A 20,290-nucleotide genomic window follows, 5' to 3' on the forward strand; every position below is an offset into this window, starting at 1 on the left:
TAGGACTCTAAAGCAAAAACTAGAAAGCAAACTAACAAGACTAAAAAGCAAAGGTAAAAGATAGCATGCAACTCCCCTATCTTGAAGAGTGGAGTCCCCGGCAACGGCGCCAAAAATTCGCTTGATGACGAGGTGATGTATATACTTCTCGCCCCTCGTTGGACCCCAAGTGGAAGGTGGAGATGTAGTCCGCAGCAAATTTCCCTTACACGGAGACTGTAAGGTTTATCGAATTAGGAGGACTCCTAGGCTCAACAAGTAGGTGTCTCCTGTTCTGGTCAGCAGAAGACGTGGACCTGCACACGCAACAAATAAATTTGCTCCCAACGAGTACAGAGAGGTTGTCAATCTCTCTGGCCTTGTAGTTTGCAAAGGATCAAAACACAAGCGGGAAGCTAATAGTGATTGCAACGGAAAAGTAAATAAAGCGGTAAATATTGAAGGTGTAAGCAATGATGGTGATATGGACCGGAGTCACATGATGTTCACTGGTGATGTCTCTCTCCAAAAATACGATAAAACAACTATGCTAGGGTAAACAAATTACAGTTGGGCAATTGACAGAATTATGATCGCACCGCATGCTAATTATTCTCCTTGATAGTTAGAGGTTCAATAGTAATGGGAAATACGCCAAGACAAGTAGACCATTTATTCATCATCATCTACTTACTAATCATCCACCTTGAGATATCTATCCAGAACATCTCTCCGGTATTAAGTTGCGAGCCCCACCCAAAGTGTAAACTCAAAGCAACGGACAACTGCATTAACGAACTATGCGTAAGGTAAACAATCCTTGCAACCGTGGTCACAAGCACCGTTGTTTTCTCCCTGGTGGCAACAAGCACATCCCCTAGTCTGATGTTTCTGTCACTCAAGCTAGACATCGAGGGGCCCGAACCCACAATCATGCATAATGCTCCCTCTTGGAGTTACGATCTACTACTTGTCCAAAGCAATAAAAAGCAATGAAGAACATGCATGAATCACTAAGGAACATAATATAAAAGGATAATCAAATATATAGCTCACAACAATCTGAACATAATCTCATAATCCACCGGATCCCAACAAACCGAGCATAGCAATAGCAGGAGAATTACATAGATGCCTTGATCATGTAGGGCATCTCACAAGGACTAACTATTGAAGCACAAGATTGGGGAGAAGACATCACATAGCTACTGGTCATGGACTCATGGTCCAAGGGAAACTACTCACGGCACATCCGGGAAGCGTCCATGGTGGTGGAGAAGCTCCCGGAGGTCAATCCTCCCTCTGGTAGGGTGCTGGGGAAGAGGTCTCCTGACGCTCCCGGAGGTCAATCCTCCCTGTGGTAGGGTGCGGCGGAACGATGGAGAAATTCGCGATTCCAGAAAGTATGCGAGGGTTTCCTCACGGAACACTAAATATAGGCCAAAGGAGGGCACGAGAGGAGGTGGGATCCACTCAGGCCACCTCCTGGCGCGGCCTAGGGCCTGGCCGCGCCAGCAGGCCGCCTGGGAGGCCCCTGGCCCCCCTCTGTCCCTTCTTTTGGTGATCCCGAAGCTTCTGTTTCGCTGATTTTTTATATATTTTTCTGGATTTTTTCGGGCTTCGGAAAATTGGGTAAAAGCCCCTGCAAAAAAGACATCAGCAGATAGAAACTGGCACTGGGTGCACTGAGTTAGTAGGTTAGTCCAAATATGTGTAAAATGATATAAAAGTGTAGCAAAACATATAACAATGTCACCCAAAAGATCATGGAACAAGCAAAAATTATAGATGCGTTAGGGACGTATCACCATGCGGGGCGCGTGTTGTATGTCCGGCTCGTCTTGTGAGGTTCGGCATGGGTCGCCGATACGGCCGTCTCCACTGTAGCCACGCTGGACTGGGTAATGGAGCGGGTGCTGGCGTGTGGGTACTGTGTGTGGTAGACGGATCGGAGCTGGCGTAGGTCAGCGGCATGGCCGATGACACTGTAGCCACGCGTGCGCTTCTCCATCGTACCCGTGCTGATGTATCTTTGCCTTTAATCATAGGCCTCCATCACAGCCTAGGTTTGGATGTGACAGGTGCCCTCGAGCCACTGGCGGCTTGGCCAGCCGGCCACAAAGCTGTCATCTACGCTCCTAGCCGGCAGGTACTTTGTAGCCGGCTAGGAGGAGCCGGCGGTTGAGGAAGCTATTGCTCCCATCTATACCAGAGTATATAGTAGTAGGCTTGATGAGCCTACCCAGGGTTATCCCCCCGTCAAAAAATGTTGTGGTGCCTCTCATACTCTTCGTCGGAGTCATGACCATCATCTTTGATCGGTGCACTGCCTACGAACTCATATTGGGGATACTCATTGGCTTCCACTTCAACTTTATGCTCAACAATAGGTGGCACACTAGTAATCGGGCTCAAGTCATCTACTAAGTTTTGGTTCAAGTCAACATGAAAAAGAGGAGCCTTGACCACCATACTTGCAAACACTTCGAGTGACTTGGCTACCGAGGATGCAACAACCTCCTTCTATGTAACCCAATGAAAATTGGACTTCATAGGCATTGTCTTCATTCGACACTTGTGTGCCGAACCAACATCCACTACAAGAAATAAGGTCAATTATGACTCACTATATTGGTCATTGATTCGTCATTGTTGTAGTTTATTGACCTTTTTTGACCAAATTTACAAGGTCAACAGTTGGCCGTCAAGAATGAACAAACTTGATGTTTTTAAAATTTTGGTCATAGAGCTCTATTGACCAAAATTTTGGTTTGGTCATTACCCATTTGTGTGAGCCACGTAGGATCTGACGTGGTTGTGCTGACATGGCATTGCTAGTGACCAAATAGAATCATCATAAATTTCATAGCCCAATTCAATAATCTTGTCTACATGGGCCTCCACCAATACTATTTTATTATTAAAAATGTCTAAATTGTTTAGGCTGATGCATTATTTTACCAAAAGCATGTATATCTCAAGATAGGTCCATTAATAAACAAGTACAAAAAAATAAAAGACTGCAAATTAGTTATATATATTTCATTTCAGTAGCACATCACATGAATTACAATACATCATCTATCGACTCCTCTACACATAAAGATTTAAGGCCCAACAAGTGCACAACAAAATAGTTCTACAAGTGCAGGTGCACAGTAAAAAGGCCCAACAAGTGCATAATCACACATCAACATAGTTCGACAAAGATTGGATGAGAAGCAGAAGTTTTTATTGATCACACATAACATCAATGATAAACGAAGCTTCTTGTTCCCTCCTGACCTGTCCTTTACTTCTTTTGGGTGCTTCAGATCATCCTGGTAATTCAAATAATCAAACATAAGAAAGCATACAAAATAATCAAATATTATAATGTACAAGTAATAAATAAATTAGAACTACTAGTCGCCAACCCATGCATCTACACGGGCTAGAAAATAAGAATAACAGATACTGAAATATTTTGAACGTTTAAGACTGTCAAAAAAATAGTGTATAACGACAATATTTCTATCATCATGTCAATTACTATCACCTGCAGTACATGACAATATTTCTATGTTCTACATGAATTGCATATGTTGTCAGATAGTATTTCTCCCTAAAAAGGAATATTTCTATGGTCTACATGAACTGCATATGTTGTCAGATAGTATTTCATCGAAAATGTTAGAAAAAATACCTTCAAAATCTTTGTCATCTCTTGTCATCGAAATGCTAGATACACATCGGCGCATGATGGTCGGGCGCTGCAGAGCTAAGTCGCATACTGAGAGATATGCGTGATGACGATCGTGCATTAGAAATATGGTAAAATCTGCAGTATTGCACTTTGATGGTAATATATTTGGTTACAGATCCCGTAGTCGGTAATCATGTTCCAATGTCCTATTGCCTTCACAGTGATGAAATCATCAAATGGTAAATACCAAAAGATGCTAATTCAGCTCCACGAACGGTTCGACTAATATTTAAGTACTTTTATAGTTCTGTGTGCAATTATTTTTGGCCTTGATCCCCAAATTAAGAACACCTTCCATCTGCTATTACAGACATAGGTATCCATGTGAGTATTAAAGTTGTCCATGCTGTTGGCGTGCGACACACGGCTATTTTGCTGCACGCACCAGGACACCACCCTTCTGACGAGTGGTGCAATCCCACAACTCTACATAGCTACCTAGGGTTAGAAAAATGTCGCGCAACTAATATGTCTATGTCTACCTTGGCTAAAATTCCAGGCCCAGATGCTGCTCGAGAGGATGACATGCTTGTACTGATAGAAACCGCAGAGATCACGGCTAGCGACGGTGGCGCGATCCAGTGGGATGCATGTACATATGCATTATCGATCTATATCTTTTATGTTCAGTCATCAATTATATCGTGGTGCAAAGATTGTTCGAGAAAACATGCTAATCCAGTCAATTAAATTATCTACAGCAAAGAACAAATAATGAAACAGAGCTGAGTACAACGGCGCCAACTTTTGCACACGTGATTTTTGACCGCATGGGGTGACAGAGTAATCCGATCAAGCCATGCAGCTTGATATTGGGAGGCATCAGCTAACTGCTCCCTACAGCAGTGCCACACCTTAGGCTATGCTGGCTTTCTGCATGTCCGGAATGCTATGGTGCCAGCTGCCACTTAGGGTTATGAAAAGGCAGCAATGCAGCGTGCACAGATTAAAAGGCTCCAGACTGCCCCGTGAAGTCTGGAGAGGAGACATGAGGAGAATGAAATCAAATCTCATAGGGAATTGGACTGCAGAAAATCCACAAATCAAATGAAGAGAACAATCAAGTCTTAGTTTGAGAATAAATTGGCTACATGGATGAAGTGTAGATGTGAGATTGATAAGAGAATCTACAGCTGAAAAGCACATTGATGCTTACTGGATTCAGTATACATCAATTATCCTGGTCATCCTCCGCAAAGCACAAGGCAAGGCAGTGTATAACCAGGTACTAAGTAGCATTAATGAGCTTTACCGTTCCAAGAGTTAGCAAGCTTTTATTGATATAAGATCCTTCCTTCCAGCGTACTCCATTTGTTTCTGCCCTTGAGCTCTCTGAACCAGCCAGATCGATGAGGTTCTACAAAAAAGGAGAGAGAATTGAAGAATCAATATATACACTCGCAGTATGGATCAAGACATGAGAAATCTCTTTCACTAATATAAAAGTACATGTTGCAGACCGGTCAAATGGTAGCCTTGCATACTACAAACATATAAATTTCCATGCCTCATTACCAGTGTAAAAATTGTATGACTTCTACTACTTAGTAGATTGAAGTTAGTGGATCCAACATGTCTATGCTCTGCATTAGAATGAACACACTGATTAGCAAATAAACCGAATATCCTGGTCCACAATTGCGAAAATGAAATTCAACCAAAAAACAGTAGAAATATAGCTAATTCAGAACTAAGGGAAGATATATAACGAGCACATCTGCACCACTGGAAAGTCAAAGTGGATAAATTTTATAAAATGAGAAATAGAGATAATGCGATTTGAACATAATATACATCTTGTATATCGCTACAAAAGACAAGCATTTGGTGAACTAAGACCAGCTTTTTAACTTTTCTGTAATGCTGAAATTGTCTTTCTACAACTCTGTTAGTCAGCTGCTGGAAGGGCCAGCGATCCAGAATACAGTCAATGGAGAGCCACTACATTGTCAAGGGAGAGGGTCCAGAGGGGCGCGGAGCAGGGGCACCTCCGGAGCTGCGCGGGCACGGGCGCTGGCGCGGCCATGGCGAAGGACTGGACGAGCCGCCTCAGCCTGCCCCCGCCTCCACCGCCAGGCCCTCCCGCTCCCCCGCCGCCGCAGGGCGCCGTGTTGGGCAACCGCAGCTACGAGCAGGCGGCGGCGCGCGCGAGCATCAACGGGCTGGCCGGAGCCGGGGCTGGCGGCGAGCGAGAGGAAGTGGAGGGGTGGAGAGGGGCGGGGGTTTGGGGGTCGCCGGGGCGTGGGATGTCGGGGGCGAGGCCAGGGCGCGGGGGCACGGAGCCGGGGTCGCCGGGGCTTGGGGCTGGGGGTGCCGGCGGCGGGGATGAATCGGGATGAGGCAGGGGCCAGGGTGTTGAGGATCTGGTGCATGTGAGAGAGGGAGAGACGTGATCTGGATAAAGATTCAGCCTATCACATGCGAATCTCTCCCCAGAAACAGATCCTGGCCATTCACTCCTCCTCCATCCAACGCTCCAAAACCCTCCCCTCATACAACACACCTCTATCACTTTTTTTCTACTTTTTTTTCAATCGGTAGCACTTAATGACCAATTTGGACAATAGTACCATGACCTAATGGACACAAAAGGTCATAACATTATGGGCTTTGGACCCTCTTAGACTTGCCATGACTAATTTCGGAAATTTGATCATGAATCAGTGACCAATTAAACCACCGTCATTTTTTGGGGTCATAATTGAGCATTTTTCTTGTAGTGATCATATCTTCCTAATAATTCAACTTGGTCACTTGGATCAACCCACTTCAATCTTATCCGCGTTTCTTCACAACCTCTTCATAAGTAGGACTTCTCAAGAAATACCAACACTTCCTCATACTTGTCAACAATATCAACATTCATGAATGCCTCTTTGTCAACATAATGAATATTCACAATCTTGTCCATCTAAAAAAGGGAACAAAAATACCAATGCTAAGTATAGCACGTTCCTAAAAAACAACTAAGAAACAATAAGCATTACCAAATTAAGCATTACCCAAACCCTAACCCTAAATCTTAACAATAAGCATAACCCAATCAATACAATGCAACATTATTGGCACAACTATACTCATTAGTATACACTAAGAACATCATATTTTGGAACAATGTTCAAAACTAGGGTTAGAAAACACATGAACAAAAAACCATCCAAATAGATAAATCCAACCAATAAAAATTTGTGAGATGAAGGATATTACCTCAAGCAACGAAAATGACACCGGATCCACGGACCAAACCAATCCTTTTGAAAGGATTTGAGAGGAGACAAGTGGGGGAGACAAAGGGGAAAAGGGGTTGCAGCTCGTGATAGGTCAATGGGGAGAAGCGAGTGAGTGATGAGTGGTGGGTGAGGGTGACCCCCTAATAAGTTGTTAGAGCATATATCTCCATATGTGGTTTTGGTAATTAATGACAATTCCTATGGACTAATGGTTGCCTTAAGTTACATTTATAGGATTTGTCCATACGCACTTCTTGAAGTCCATCTATTGGGTTCAAGGAGTTTATATGATGACCAAGATGGTATTCAAGGTATTATCCAAAGAATGGTCATAGAGACACATGGTTGATCAAGATCTCAGACAAAGAGTAAATCAAGATGATCAACGCACAAAGCGTACAAGATGTACCGAGAGGGATCAAGTGATCCCATGGTATGGTAAGCATTGTCCATTACGTGTTTGTGTACTAACCCATGGTCTTCGTGAGAGTTCTATGTGGGGGTTAGGTGTGTTTCCATGGGCTTGCGTCAAAGGGAAGATCTCATACAACCCATGAAGTATGACGTCAAGTTGTGATTGTATTATCCAAAGAATGGTCATAGAGACACATGGTTGATCAAGATCTCAGACAAAGAGTAAATCAAGATGATCAACACACAAAGCGTACAAGATGTACCGAGAGGGATCAAGTGATCCCATGGTATGGTAAGCATTGTCCATTACGTGTTTGTGTACTAACCCATGGTCTTCGTGAGAGTTCTATGTGGGGGTTAGGCGTGTTTCCATGGGCTTGCGTCAAAGAGAAGATCTCATACAACCCATAAAGTATGACGTCAAGTTGTGATCGTCATCAAGATTGCGATGTGCAAGTTCAAGTGGATCAGCACGAAGATATCATGCTTGAAGCTTGTCGTCCATTGTGGTGGCAATGGACTTGTGAAGATATGCTGAAGAGTGGCTCACCCATAGTGAGTATGGGGGAGCAATCAATTAGTCTTCATCAAGCCAACGCAATCAAGAAAGGTGGTCCATCTTGAGGAAGCCAAGATCATCATCATCTAGCTCAAGAGGACGAGGTGCAAGGTATAGGTTTGCCCTTGATAGGTTTTCTGTTTAGGATAGATTGCTATACTATCAAGGGGGCTCTCAAGTGAGTAGCTTGATCGTATCGTTCGTTGAGAGCTCAAACCATTTGCATCCTTGCATCATACTTCTTGGTTCTTGTTTGGTGTTTCTCTTTGTGAGTTTTAGAGCTTATAGTCATCTTCGTGACAAGCTCGAGTTCATCGAAAACGGAGTCCATATGCATCTACTATGATGTTTTCGATATTGGTGTTTTTGCCGGTTCTTCATTCATAGAGGACTCACATCTCTATATCATTGGCATTTTCATATCTGCATGGTCTTAAGATTTCCAACAAGCTTGGGTTTGCTCGATTCGGAGCTCGTATGCGAAAGTTATGGTTGTTTCAGTGGCGAGCGGTAGTACCGCTGGCCCTAGCGGTAGTACCGCTAGAGCTGGCGGTAGTACCGCTGTCCAGCGGTAGTACCGCCCCTGGCCAGCGGTAGTACCGCTCCAAGTTTTTAGTACCGTCATCTTTGCGGTTGTACTGCGTCGGACCTTTTTGCGAAGACTTTCTTGGCGGTGGTAGTGCCTTTGCACTACCAGGGGCCCAGCGGTAGTACCGCTTGAGTGCCAGCGGTAGTACCGCTGCAGCCAGTGGTAGTACCGCTAGCTGGCGGTAGTACCGCCCCTGGTCAGCGGTAGTACCGCTGGGCTCGGGCTGTAAGTGGGGGTAACGGTCTGATTTGTTCCCCCACTATATAAAGGGGGTCTTCTTCCCCTTGGCCTTATCCATTTGTTGAGCTCTTGTTCTACCTCCATTGTTGACATTCTTAGAGCTTGCTTACTCTCAATCCCTCCAATGATTCTTGCTTGTTCTTGAGGGAAAAGAGAGAGGAGATCTAGATCCACATCTCCTCCAATCACTTTCTCCTCTATGTGAGGGGAACCCCTTGGATCTTGATCTTGGAGTTCTTTGTGAGCTCCTTGTTCTTCCTCTCATATTTCTCCATAGCTTTCATTGTTGTGGAGGGATTTGAGTGTGAGGGACTTGACCACTTCGTGTGTTCTTGCCATTGCATTGGTTGCATCGGTTTGAGTTCTCCACGGTGATACGTGGAAGTGAAGGTTGAGAAGCTTATTACCTTTGGTACTTGGTACCCTAGATATTGTTGTTCGTGGATGCTTTGGCGTCCTAGAAGCTTGGTAGTGTCTCGGAGCTCAATCATTGTGGTGTGAAGCTCCGGGAAAGCGTCGGGGTCTCCAATTAGGTTGTGGAGATTGCCCCGAGCAATTTGTACGGGTACCGGTAACCGCCCCCAAGGGTTGCCACGTGTACGGGCTCGGTAACCGCCCCCAAGGTTTGCCATTTGTACGGGTTCGGTGACCGCCCTCAAGGGTCCCTTAGTGGAATCACAGCATCTTGCATTGTGCGAGGGCGTGAGGAGATTACGGTGGCCTTAGTGACATCTTGGGAAGCATTGTGCCTCCACACCGCTCCAACGGAGATTAGCATCCGCAAGGGTGTGAACTTCGGGATACATCATCGTCTCCGTGTACCTCGGTTATCTCTTACCCGAACCCTTTACTTATGCACTTTACTTTGTGATAGCCATAATGTCTCTTGTCATATATCTTGCTATCACTTAGTTGTTTATCTTGCTTAGCATAAGTTGTTGGTGCACATAGGTGAGCCTAGTTGTTTGAGGTTTTGTGCTTGACATATTAAACGTTAGTTTTATTCCGCATTTGTTCAAGCCTAAACCTTAATTATTTTAAAGTGACTATTCACCCCCTCCCCTCTAGGCGACATCCACGTCCTTTCATAAGTATCTCAGGCACCAACGCCAGGGACCATGGTGTTTCGCGACAACGTAGAAACGCCACATGTGACTGGCATTTTCAGAAAGAAGAAACGTAGATTGGACTGGCGTTGCAGACGTGTAGAAACACGGGGCAGACCGGTATTTCTTAGTTGATCAGCAACACCGCTGACTGTAGCGTTTCTAAAAGTGTCAGGTCGTGAAATACTTTTCTGTCGAGTTTATTTTATGCAATTTTATACGTATTAAGGCTAGAACAGTGATTTTGTCCATGGTTCGCCCCCCTTGATGATACGTAGCAGGGGCTAGCTTATTCAGTTTAGACTAACTAGGAAAAAGGCTCGTGCGTTGCAACGGGAGAAAAAACCCTCTCATGCCTCTAACTTAGTTAATTGATTTTTTAAAAATGACCTAATATTGAATAATACATATAAATACTTTAGGATCTAAAACATGGTTGCATGCTTATGCCTATGAGCATCGGACATGGGCCTATATGACGCTGCATGTCGAATATCAATGAATCGTGACAATAATTATGTTGATTAAGATTTGTCATGGGTCTATATGAACAAAGGATAGTAAAGATTTCTAATATATTGATTTACATTGTACCTTATATAGTATTTAAAAAATATAAAATAACAACATATTCAAACTCTACACATTTTTCTAATCAAATTCGATATATAACATGTTTAAATTGGATTTACGGTTTAAAAAATATTGTTATTTGAAATTACATATTTATTATGAATAGACTCCGAGGTTATTAAAATTATTTAACATGTAAAATAACAATATATTTAAACTCTACACATTTTTCTAATCAAATTTCACATATAACATGTTTAAATTAGATTTATGGTTTAAAAGATATTGTTATTTAAAAATACATATTTATTCTGAATAGACTTAAGGGTTATTAACATATATGCCAGGGGGTTTACGCAAAAGTATATAAAACGAATAAGTACCACAGTCCTCTGCATGCCAGATCTCGTATAGTGTCACCGGTGTTCATTAACCCTTTGTAATGTGGTCGGGAATGAGCTCAAAGAAGAGAGGGTACTCAATCATGGCTGCTTCAGCATAAGGGTCAATATTGCTCTTCTTTGGCGTCTCTTTCTTTCCTTCACCTCCTTCATCTTCATCTTCATTAGAGCATTCCTCCCATTGTGAGAAAAGCCCACAGCGCACAAACTCTTATAGCTCCAGAACAAGTTGCATGTCCTCATCTTCCTGATCATCATCGAGGTTTATGACTTCACATGTTGGTTCAAGAACAATGCATTCGTCGTTACTCTCAGGCTGTGGCAGCTCATCCCATTTATTAATGTAGCAATTAGGATCCTTTTGGAGACCATGGGACTTCTGGCCGTTAAATTGCAAGGAATTCTTCTTAGGATAACCGACAGTGGAAGGTCCATCATCGTATTGCTGGAGACCTTCGTGGCACTCGCTGGCAAATGCCATACTTTTCTTGTGTATATCACCATTTTCAGAGAGTTCATCTCGTCTTTTTCTGTTCCCATTCTTTCTTTTCACCGCGGTTGCACTGGAGTCCATATTGCATGGACTACGGTCTAGAACAATTAGCTATGTTTTGACCTCTTGAGCTAGCTGCTGCTCTTCTCTGATGCGTTTTCTGTTATCTTGCATGGTACTTTCTCCAGATTTACCTGCTGTTGTATCTGCATCCAGTGGAGATGAGCCAGTACCGATTTCGTCGACTGGCCTAACATACCGGTCAGCTTCCTGGTGCGTCACGAACTCGTCATTCAACCAGGCAACATATTCCTTGCTAGCAACGCCACGTCTACAGATACCAGGCACCCACACCTTGATTCCCTTGGAATCAAACCCATGTACAAGAGGAGAAGGCGCATCCTGATCATAACCGAGCTACCTCGCCACAATGTGGGGATTGTACATTGCCGAACTATCCATATCATCCCCATACGATCCAGTCAACACCGCCTGTCTGATAATCGCAATGTAATCCTCCAACCACTCTGGCTTATCCTTACCTCTGGAGCTCACCAAGAGAGTTTCCTTGCTGAACCAATCAGGTTCAGACCAGTCGAGCTAATTGCGCAGGTAAGGTCTCCACTCGAAACAATCCTCGTCCTGCAGGACACGCAAATCCTCCTCTTGTGTGGTCTTCCTCTCCCTCCGAGACCAGTAGAGTGCCCGGACATTGGAGAGAGGGAACTCCGGGGCTTTCAACTCCGGCGGCTGCAGGCGGTGGTACCGCTCCCACAGCCACACCTGCAGCAGCCAGAGCGGTGCCCAGACATCCACGCGGCTGCTCGCCCCCTCTTCCAGCCCAGTAGTGACAATCCTGTCCATCTCGGCGTAGAGATTGGCCACCATCGCGGGCCCGAGCGCGACGCGCTCCCCGAGGCTAATCCGGGCGGCGAGCGCGAACACGCGCTCCGGCAGCTTGCCGCCCTTGGGCCTTAGCCTTGGGGTGACGAAGAAGGCGAGCCAGTAGGCGAGGAAGCCGAGCCAGTGCAGCTCGTCGTCCTTCCCGGGGCGGATTCGGCTCTCGAACCACTCGAGCCAAACCTCCGCGAACACGCGGGGGGCCTTGCGGGCGCAGGGGTGGAGCTCCCTGATCTTCTCCTTCTCCACGATGAGGCGAGCGCAGATGTCCTCCTCGGTCGGGGTGAGGGGCCGGCTCAGCGGGGTGCCGGAGGGGGCAGGCCGACGAGGAGCAGCGCGTCCTCGAGTGAGAAGGTGGTGGGGCCGGCGGGGAGGCGGAAGGCGTGGGAGCCTGGGTGCCAGAGCGAGAGCAGCGCATGGCGGTCGGGGGCGACTGCGGCCGTGGAGGCGGCAACGACGTTGTGGACACCCGCGGCGCGGAGGACGTGAGCAACGTCGGGTACGGTGAGGAAGGTGGGGCCCTGCAGCTCGTCGTTGCGGAGGTCGTAGCCGCCGGGGGCCGGCATTCTAATCCCTGGGGAGGGGTGGAGCAGAGCGGCGGCGCCGACGGTGGGGAGGGGTGGAGCGAGGGGGGGTTTGTGTAAAATACAAAAATAACGGTTCGGGCTCACTTAAAGCCGGACTGCGGGTTGATTAACGAAAATGACACGGTGTTTTTTGTAAAATGACCCAGCCGCCAAAGGACGGATTCATTGGTTGAGCGTCGCGCCGCCGGCCGCCGGAATCAGGACTCGTGCGTCGCCACAACCGGTGACATCCATCTCTCTTAAAAAAACTGGTGACATCCAAAGGCACACAACGGGCCTCTCCGTCAACCGTCGCCCTGTTTGGATACTCTAACCCGGTTAGATTTAGAGTTAGATTTCTAACCCTGAACTAATTCTAACCAAAAAGGTGTTTCGATGAGAGGGTTTGATTGACAATAAATGTTCTTTCTCAATCATTTAGCTGCTTTAGACCCTATTTCCTGCCGGATTTGGTGTGGCCGGTCCTTGTGTGGCCTCCTCCTGCCCACAATTGGCATAAACGGACATTCTTTACCAATCAAACATACAAAACATGATAAAAGTTCATTTGTCCATACAAATAAGATGTCCCACTTAAACATACAAGACGTCAATCGAAGCTTTAAAAAATATTACACCCCATGTGTACCTCTGTGTGTGTTATCCAGAATTCAAAGTCAGCATCAATGGTTCCATCTGGTTTCCTCCCCAACCCTGTATGCACATGTATGTATCGCGAGAAAGAGTATGTGTTCTTGAGTACAACTATGTGAGTCTTCATCTGCAAACGTGTATATAGCAACCCCTTCTAACAAGTAAGCCGTCAATAACGGCTTGGTACCCTTCAGCACCCATCAGTGTATCATTATACGTTCCTGCTGTACGCTGCTCAATGCACAATTCTAACAAGGAAGCACTATTAACATCATTCCATTGGGCTCGATTCCTTTGGCTCACCGGGGGACCTCCGAAGCTTGCTAACTCTTCGATATCGTTCTGCAATTCTTCTTCATCATCGTCGAAGGGAGCGCCGGAGCCGGATGCTTGCCCACGGTCAACACTCTGCGGTGCCCGCGAAGGCGGTACACGCTAGCTGCCACGGATGGTACGCCCCCGTTGACGATCCACCGAGGAACACACCAATGTTTCCTCCTCCGCGACCGGTTGCCGCCGACGAGGAGCCGCCGAAGTTCAGTTGCCGGGCCAAGGGTGTCGACGGGTTCGTCCATCCGTCTCCTGGTCCGGCACGCGGTGGCCGATAGTGAGGGAGCCCGGAGGCCCTGCCTCGTCCAGGGAGGAGCTAGTCGTCGCTTTGGAGGAAAGCTCCCTACAGCCCAAGCCCCGGGAGCCCCTCCGGAATGTGGGAGTAGTAAAAATGGACGGAATATAAATAAAATGACAAGGACTCAGTTAACCTAATGTGGAGTGGGCTGCGTCGGTCACGCACGGCCCAAATTTCTACCTCAACAGTGCCGATAGGATGGCCGAAAGTGCATGACGAATGCTCCAGCGACGGCCCAGCTGCCAGCCCAAGACGATGTATAGGAAGCCCTCTCTCCCGACGCCTCCTTCCTCTTGTCCTTCTCCTCGACAGTTTCCCCGGCGTCGCGCCTCCTTCCTCCCGCCTCCTCGCCCAAATCCCCGCCCCTCTGCCACGACGCCGCCCTCTACCCGCCGCCACCGCTGGTCAACCCGCCGGAGTAAGGTAACCCCTACCACAAGCTCTAATTACCCCAACCCTAATTTAGGTGACTTCAGGCCTTGCCTTGCTACTTGCTAGGATCGGCAAACTAGCCTAGCTGACCAAAGGTATCTTGGCGCGGCTTATTGTTTGGTTCCCTTGCTTCCGGTAGCAAGATTTTCATGGTTATTCGTTTGGATCTCTTAACTCGACGAGTTGCATTCACCCCTTTGCCTTTGCCATTAGGGTGACGACGTGACCTAGTTACCTCCATTTGCTCAACTGTTAATTTGAGTATAACAGCTTCTGGATAGACATATTTACTAGCTTTTCTGCAAAATCGCAGCCATTACAGCTGATATTTTAGCCTGCAAGAAGTATCAAAGCTGCTAGGGTTACCGCTAGCTTTTCACTCTCTCTCTCTCTCACACACAGGCACACACACACACGCGAACGCGCACGCACGCGCGCACACACACACACACACACACACACACATCTCATCGTGTTTGATTAAAGACAGTTCCTTCCTTTTTGCAGCAAGATTTGGCTGGCAATTTCTGTTTGGGCAAAGGATCCAAGCAGCCCCTTTGATGTTTGCAATCTCTAAATAACCCTGTTTTCTTACCTGTCATCTCATCGTGTTTTGCACTTTGTGTTCAGGTTAGTCGAGGCGTTTGAAGTCACTGGGGTTCTTTTTCTCATTATCGGTTCATCACTTTTTTCATGAAATTACTTGTAATCTAGGATACCAGTCTGGCTTATGTATATGTTTATATGTGTGTGTGTATGCGCGCGCGCGCTATAATGTCAATATAGTGTCCAGTATAATGCCTTTTACAACCATACTCCACTTGTTCTTATACATGGCGTTTGGATTGTTATATCGTCTCCAGGGTTGGGATGATGAAGAAAACCACGTGCAAGGGAAGAGGCAAGAACATAGCACGCTTGAATAAAAAGCAAAATGCCAGCAAAACAGTACTTAAGCAACGTGAGTCACTGATTTACATCATTTGATTCCCCTTTAAGCATTTATGTGGCCAAACTGTTGTAGCACTTACACCATGTTTCTTTAATCAACTAGGACCCATCCATCCAGGTATTGGCTCTGAAGATGAGTGCGATGACTTCATTAAATTCTGTGAAAGTTCCTCGATTAATCTCACCAAGCAGATTGAATCAAAGCTATCAGAAAGTGTTGTTTCTCTTGCTTCATTCAATGGTAATTATACTGTCGTATGCCCATTATTTTCCATACTAGGATTTCAGCAATTAATGATCGAAACTGTTATCATCTGTAGGACGTACGCCTGTATTTGAATGCACAGGAATATTTATTGAAAACTTAATGGATACCATACAAATTTTGACTTCAGCTAATCTTGTTAAATCTGTTAGTGAGGGGATCACTGATAACTTGACGGTTGGTGCTTCCTACTTCCCTGTACTTCTTTTCCTTGCTTATCAATATAATATCATCCTGTTCCCCATTCTTGCTTTGTCGGTGCAGATTAAAGTGCGTCTTCCCAGTGACCAAGTTGTCATTGGCTCGTTACACCGTTGTGATTTCAAGTATGATCTTGCTGTTGTGAACATCAGGCATACACGTAGTATTCATATTCAGGAAGCACATCTCAGTTCAAGCCATCCCGTGCAATTTGAGTCTAATAGTAAGGTAGTAGCTGTGGAGCGTTGTTTCAGCAAAGGCATGTTTAAGTTTACAAATGGGATAGTGATTGGCCCTGCAAGTGATGAACCCCGTAAGCTTATGATCTCCACACATAAAATGAACACGGTGAGCCGTTTCTTCTTCCTTTAGTTCTCTGCATGGTGGAAATAATTTGCTGTATTATAGCTTAACCCATGGAATACGCACTGACGTCTCCTATGCAACTTCCTTCATTTTTACTTGTATTTTGTGCTAGGCTCTGAGTGGATACCCCCTTGTTGATTTTGATGGGAACTTTGTTGGAGTGAACCTCCGACGTGGCGAAATGACTTTTTTTGTGCCAATGAACAAGATTCTTGAATTCCTGGGGCTCTCTGCGACAACTAGGTTGGTATTTCTGGACTTGCAGTATTTACTACAAGCTGTGGCTTCTCTTGTTGGATTTGCCATGCCATGCATGCTTCTTTGATTTGGTACTGTTTTGGATGCCAAAAGATATTTGAGGTTTGCCCACTAGGTTTCCATCTTTCTGCTGCTCTATGTGCTTTGCATTTGTGAATGATTCTCCCTGTGGCCAATAAGTAATGATACTACCGGGACACTTGTGCTCTTACCATCTGTCATGTTGCCATGCTTTGAAGACTAGAATACGTTTTGCTAATTGTGTAAGCTCTTTTTGATGCCTAAGATTTACATTTAGTTGTACATAATTTTTGTTCCAATACTGTCTGCAACCTTAAAAATTTTGTACATTTTGAACACTTCATTTCCACACTCTCACTGACTAATCCAGTTCAATATGATGTTAAAAACTTATGTTTGTTGGTTTTGTACGCATAGCGCTGCTGATGCTACTGATAAACCTGATCCAAACAGGTTTGTACACATTTAAATGCTGCTATTTTTTATGCTTGTTTCATGAAAGTTTCGTAATCTTTTTTTGAAAATATGTCGATTGACAGTCGGGCACTGCTCGACGAGGGCCGCGATATGTCCCCGCATGACCGATATCTGTTCGAGCTGGCAAAGCATGAATTTGGAGAGGTCTATGAGGAAGAGGATTATTACAGGTCTTCTTACGATTGAACCAATTTGGAGATGTCTATTATAGGGAAGAGGGTGCAGATAGCAGGATGTACGATTGAACCAATTCGTTGCTTGTGTTGCTTTGTTGCTTGGGTTGCTCCACTCTAGGAAATATCAAGCCGCTACTAGCTACTAATGATGCGTCTTTTGGTACTGCTTGTAATGGTAAATTTGAACCCATGCTTTGGCGTTTAATAGTTATTTTTATCGCTGATGAGATCTACCACCGCAGTTTCACACATTATAGTACATGTGCCCAAAGATTCCTGTTGGAACATCCTTGTCTTGTCTTGGGCGTTTGCAAAAATATGTCTGATTGCGAACAGCCATGTATAGCAGGAAAAAGGCCCTTTGATTCGTGCGGTAGCAGTTGTGGTTGCTGATGGATCATCTGTATTCCTTTTCTTTTGAGAAATGCTAATTACAGTATCTCTCTTTGACCGGTAATAATGGATCATCTGCATTCCTTTTCTTTTGAGAGATTTCTGGTCGACCCACATGGCATGCAAGGAATATCAATTGCCTGGCAAACACACACACACACACACGGCCGAATCATGTGATCTCTCTCTACATAGTTACTGTCAAATTTCGAAGCAAACAATACACCAACACTGTAACTGTAATGCAGCTTAGGTACAATGGAATTGTCAGGTCGCACCAATCCCGGACTGTGCAAGTTTTTTTTTTTGAGACAAACTTGCCAAGCTTTTATTCAACCGTCACAAGGTTTACAGGGACGAAAAAAAGATCTCCGGGGTGGCCTAACCGAACATTGGGGCCAGCCCCTAACTTTAAGGCGTGCTTAGCAAGGTTGTGAGCCTCGATATTCGAGCTCCTAAATTCATGCTTGACAGTCATCTTCGCTGCACAGTTGGTTTGCTTGATAAACTCTCTTCTCCTCTTCTTAACAAGCCCACCAGGAAATTTATAAGAGCTATAACCTGCTTTCTTACTGCCATAATGTTGCCCATCAACAGGGTAATCGGTGTCTGAACTCAGTTTTTCAAACACAGGGGTGTAGGCATCATCATTGATTTTAGGCTTCCCTGACTTGTTGCAACAGAAAGTCTGTTTCTCAAGCTTATTGGTATATCCAGACCTCCTAGAGGTGTTGGCTTTCATCTAGAAGCCAGTTTTGAGAGAGTAAGCTTTGTAATGCGCCTTAGCACCTTCAAGTGTGTCAAACTCCATGCCAATATAAGGTTCCTGTGGACTAGACCGCACCTCGTTCTCATTAAATCCAAACAAGGCAGCACCACTTGCACAACCTTGCTCACCATTGCTAGGCAGAGCTGCACCCGGGCTGAACAAGGCAAGGGCAGGAGTTGTAGATTCAGTACCCATAACATCAGCCGCGCTGCAGCAGCACAGAATTGCACACCCATGACATCTTGGTTAGTAGAAGTTCCTAACTCCGGCGACTCGCCCACCCCCTCAATAGAGATAGGAGCTTTGTCAAATTGGGCTTGCGTGCAGAACAGTGGAACGCCATCACATTCAGCAAAATCATCAGGCAGCTCATTGAGATCAATCCCAGCCATCTGCATTTTTCGTAATATAGAAATTAGAACGGATCATACGTGCAAGCATTTGGTTTTCAAATGTAAAATGAAACAACAATCAAATACATCATGCAGATAAGTGCTGCCATTTTTATCTACATTTTTTTGCCTACCATTTTTTTCTACATTTTTGCACCATACAACAAACCTGTTTTTCTCTCTCCCCCTGACTGCATGATAAGTTTTTGTTGCCCTACAGAAAACATACTTTTGCTACCTGTCAGTTTTTTCATAGGTTAAGATCCAGAATTTTAACATGAGGTTTCTATTTGTTTTTGCAGAAAACAACAACAAAACAATAGCAAATACTACCCATCTTTGTACAGGGAAGGAGGCGCAGGCAAGAAACAAGCCTGGAAAAGGCAGATCTTGATGCTGCTTTTGATCCTAACTCTGATGACAAAACATGCACATCACATGCAGTTAACTAGAGAGAGGTACAGAAGGAAGGAGGTTTAGAACGAAGTTCATGAAGAATTTTCTGGAAAAACTTGCGTTACCTTTTTTGTTGTTCATACAGAAAAACTTTGCCCTCCTCTGGATGGTGTTTTTTTTGCATAGTTTTCACTATTATTTTGCCTGATCAAAAACAAAAGAGTTCCAGTCCCCTGGGATACTTTTGGACTACTTTCTCTTTTGCTCTTATTTTTCAATTCTGGAGGGGGGTGTTCCCTGCCGCTAGGCCATGGCCTCTCGACGGTGGCTGGGGGTGGGGAAGAGAGAGGTTAGAGCATGTCTAGTTGTGACAGCCCGATGCCGACGCCCCAGAAGATTCCCCCTTCTTTCCGTTTTCGTTGTGTGTCTATTTTTTATTTGTCGCATCATCAATGCATCATTCGCATCATCTGCATTGCATCGGCGTCTCCGTTGCCGCCCGTTTTCAAAACTTGCGTCCGTTATTAGTTGCCGCTTCTCTTCGCGTTCGTCGTTGTTCGTTCCGAGCCTGACCGCACACGCACGCGCCCGCGGCACCGTCAAAACCCTGTTTTTAAAGTGTGCGTAAAACTTCCTCTGATCGGGTTGAGATTTGTCGTGCGGTATTATTTATACATAGGTAGACCGCCTGTTGAATTTCGTCACGATCGGAGACCGTCTGGTACCCGAACGGTCGCCCGTAGCGGCACCGTATTCGGTCTACCGTCGGACGTCTGTCGGTGTTTTAAAATTCGTGCCGCCGCCGCCCGTTCCCCTCACGTCTCCGGATATCTACACAACACAGCCACTTAGCACGTCCCGCGTTCAGAATCGTCCGAATCCGACCCCGCGGTTGGATCCGGAACGCGATTCCGGTTAACCGAGCCCCCCCCCCCCCCCCGTTTGTCTATATATAGCCCCATGCCATTAATTAGAGAGCCACTCCTCTCTCCTCCTCGAAATCCGCACCACCTAACCCTAATTCCCCACACTCACTCTCTCCCCCACCAGCCCCAGCCGCCGTGGGCCCGCCAGGCCCATCTGGAGCCCGCCCGGGCCCGAACCGAGCCGCCGCCG

At 45.7% G+C, this 20,290-nt stretch overlaps 1 protein-coding gene, 1 long non-coding RNA gene and 1 pseudogene across 3 annotated transcripts; 1 reads left to right on the forward strand and 2 right to left on the reverse strand.

Moving 5' to 3' along the window:
- Positions 1-3,206: 3,206 nt before the first annotated feature.
- On the reverse strand, positions 3,207-5,802 carry LOC123404267. Of its 2 annotated transcripts, XR_006611711.1 has the most exons (5): positions 5,713-5,802; positions 5,240-5,307; positions 4,977-5,081; positions 3,665-3,751; positions 3,207-3,299 (listed from the first exon to the last, which is right to left on the reverse strand). It is a non-coding gene; the product is annotated as an uncharacterized LOC123404267 (long non-coding RNA). The 2 variants fall into 2 exon arrangements; XR_006611710.1 differs by lacking the exon at positions 5,713-5,802 and having other exon boundaries at positions 5,240-5,651.
- Positions 5,803-10,745: 4,943 nt separating this feature from the next.
- LOC123404059 lies at positions 10,746-12,795 on the reverse strand (annotated as a pseudogene).
- A 1,580-nt stretch (positions 12,796-14,375) lies between these two features.
- On the forward strand, positions 14,376-17,478 carry LOC123402725. Its single transcript, XM_045096675.1, has 8 exons — positions 14,376-14,500; positions 15,373-15,470; positions 15,564-15,701; positions 15,781-15,902; positions 15,990-16,274; positions 16,405-16,535; positions 16,989-17,024; positions 17,111-17,478. The coding sequence occupies exons 2-8, from the start codon at positions 15,380-15,382 to the stop codon at positions 17,232-17,234; spliced, it is 927 nt and encodes a 308-aa protein (XP_044952610.1). The 5' UTR covers positions 14,376-14,500; positions 15,373-15,379; the 3' UTR covers positions 17,235-17,478.
- Positions 17,479-20,290: the final 2,812 nt, after the last annotated feature.

Source organism: Hordeum vulgare, chromosome 6H (genome assembly GCF_904849725.1).
Source record: "Hordeum vulgare subsp. vulgare chromosome 6H, MorexV3_pseudomolecules_assembly, whole genome shotgun sequence".
Lineage (NCBI taxonomy): Eukaryota > Viridiplantae > Streptophyta > Magnoliopsida > Poales > Poaceae > Hordeum > Hordeum vulgare.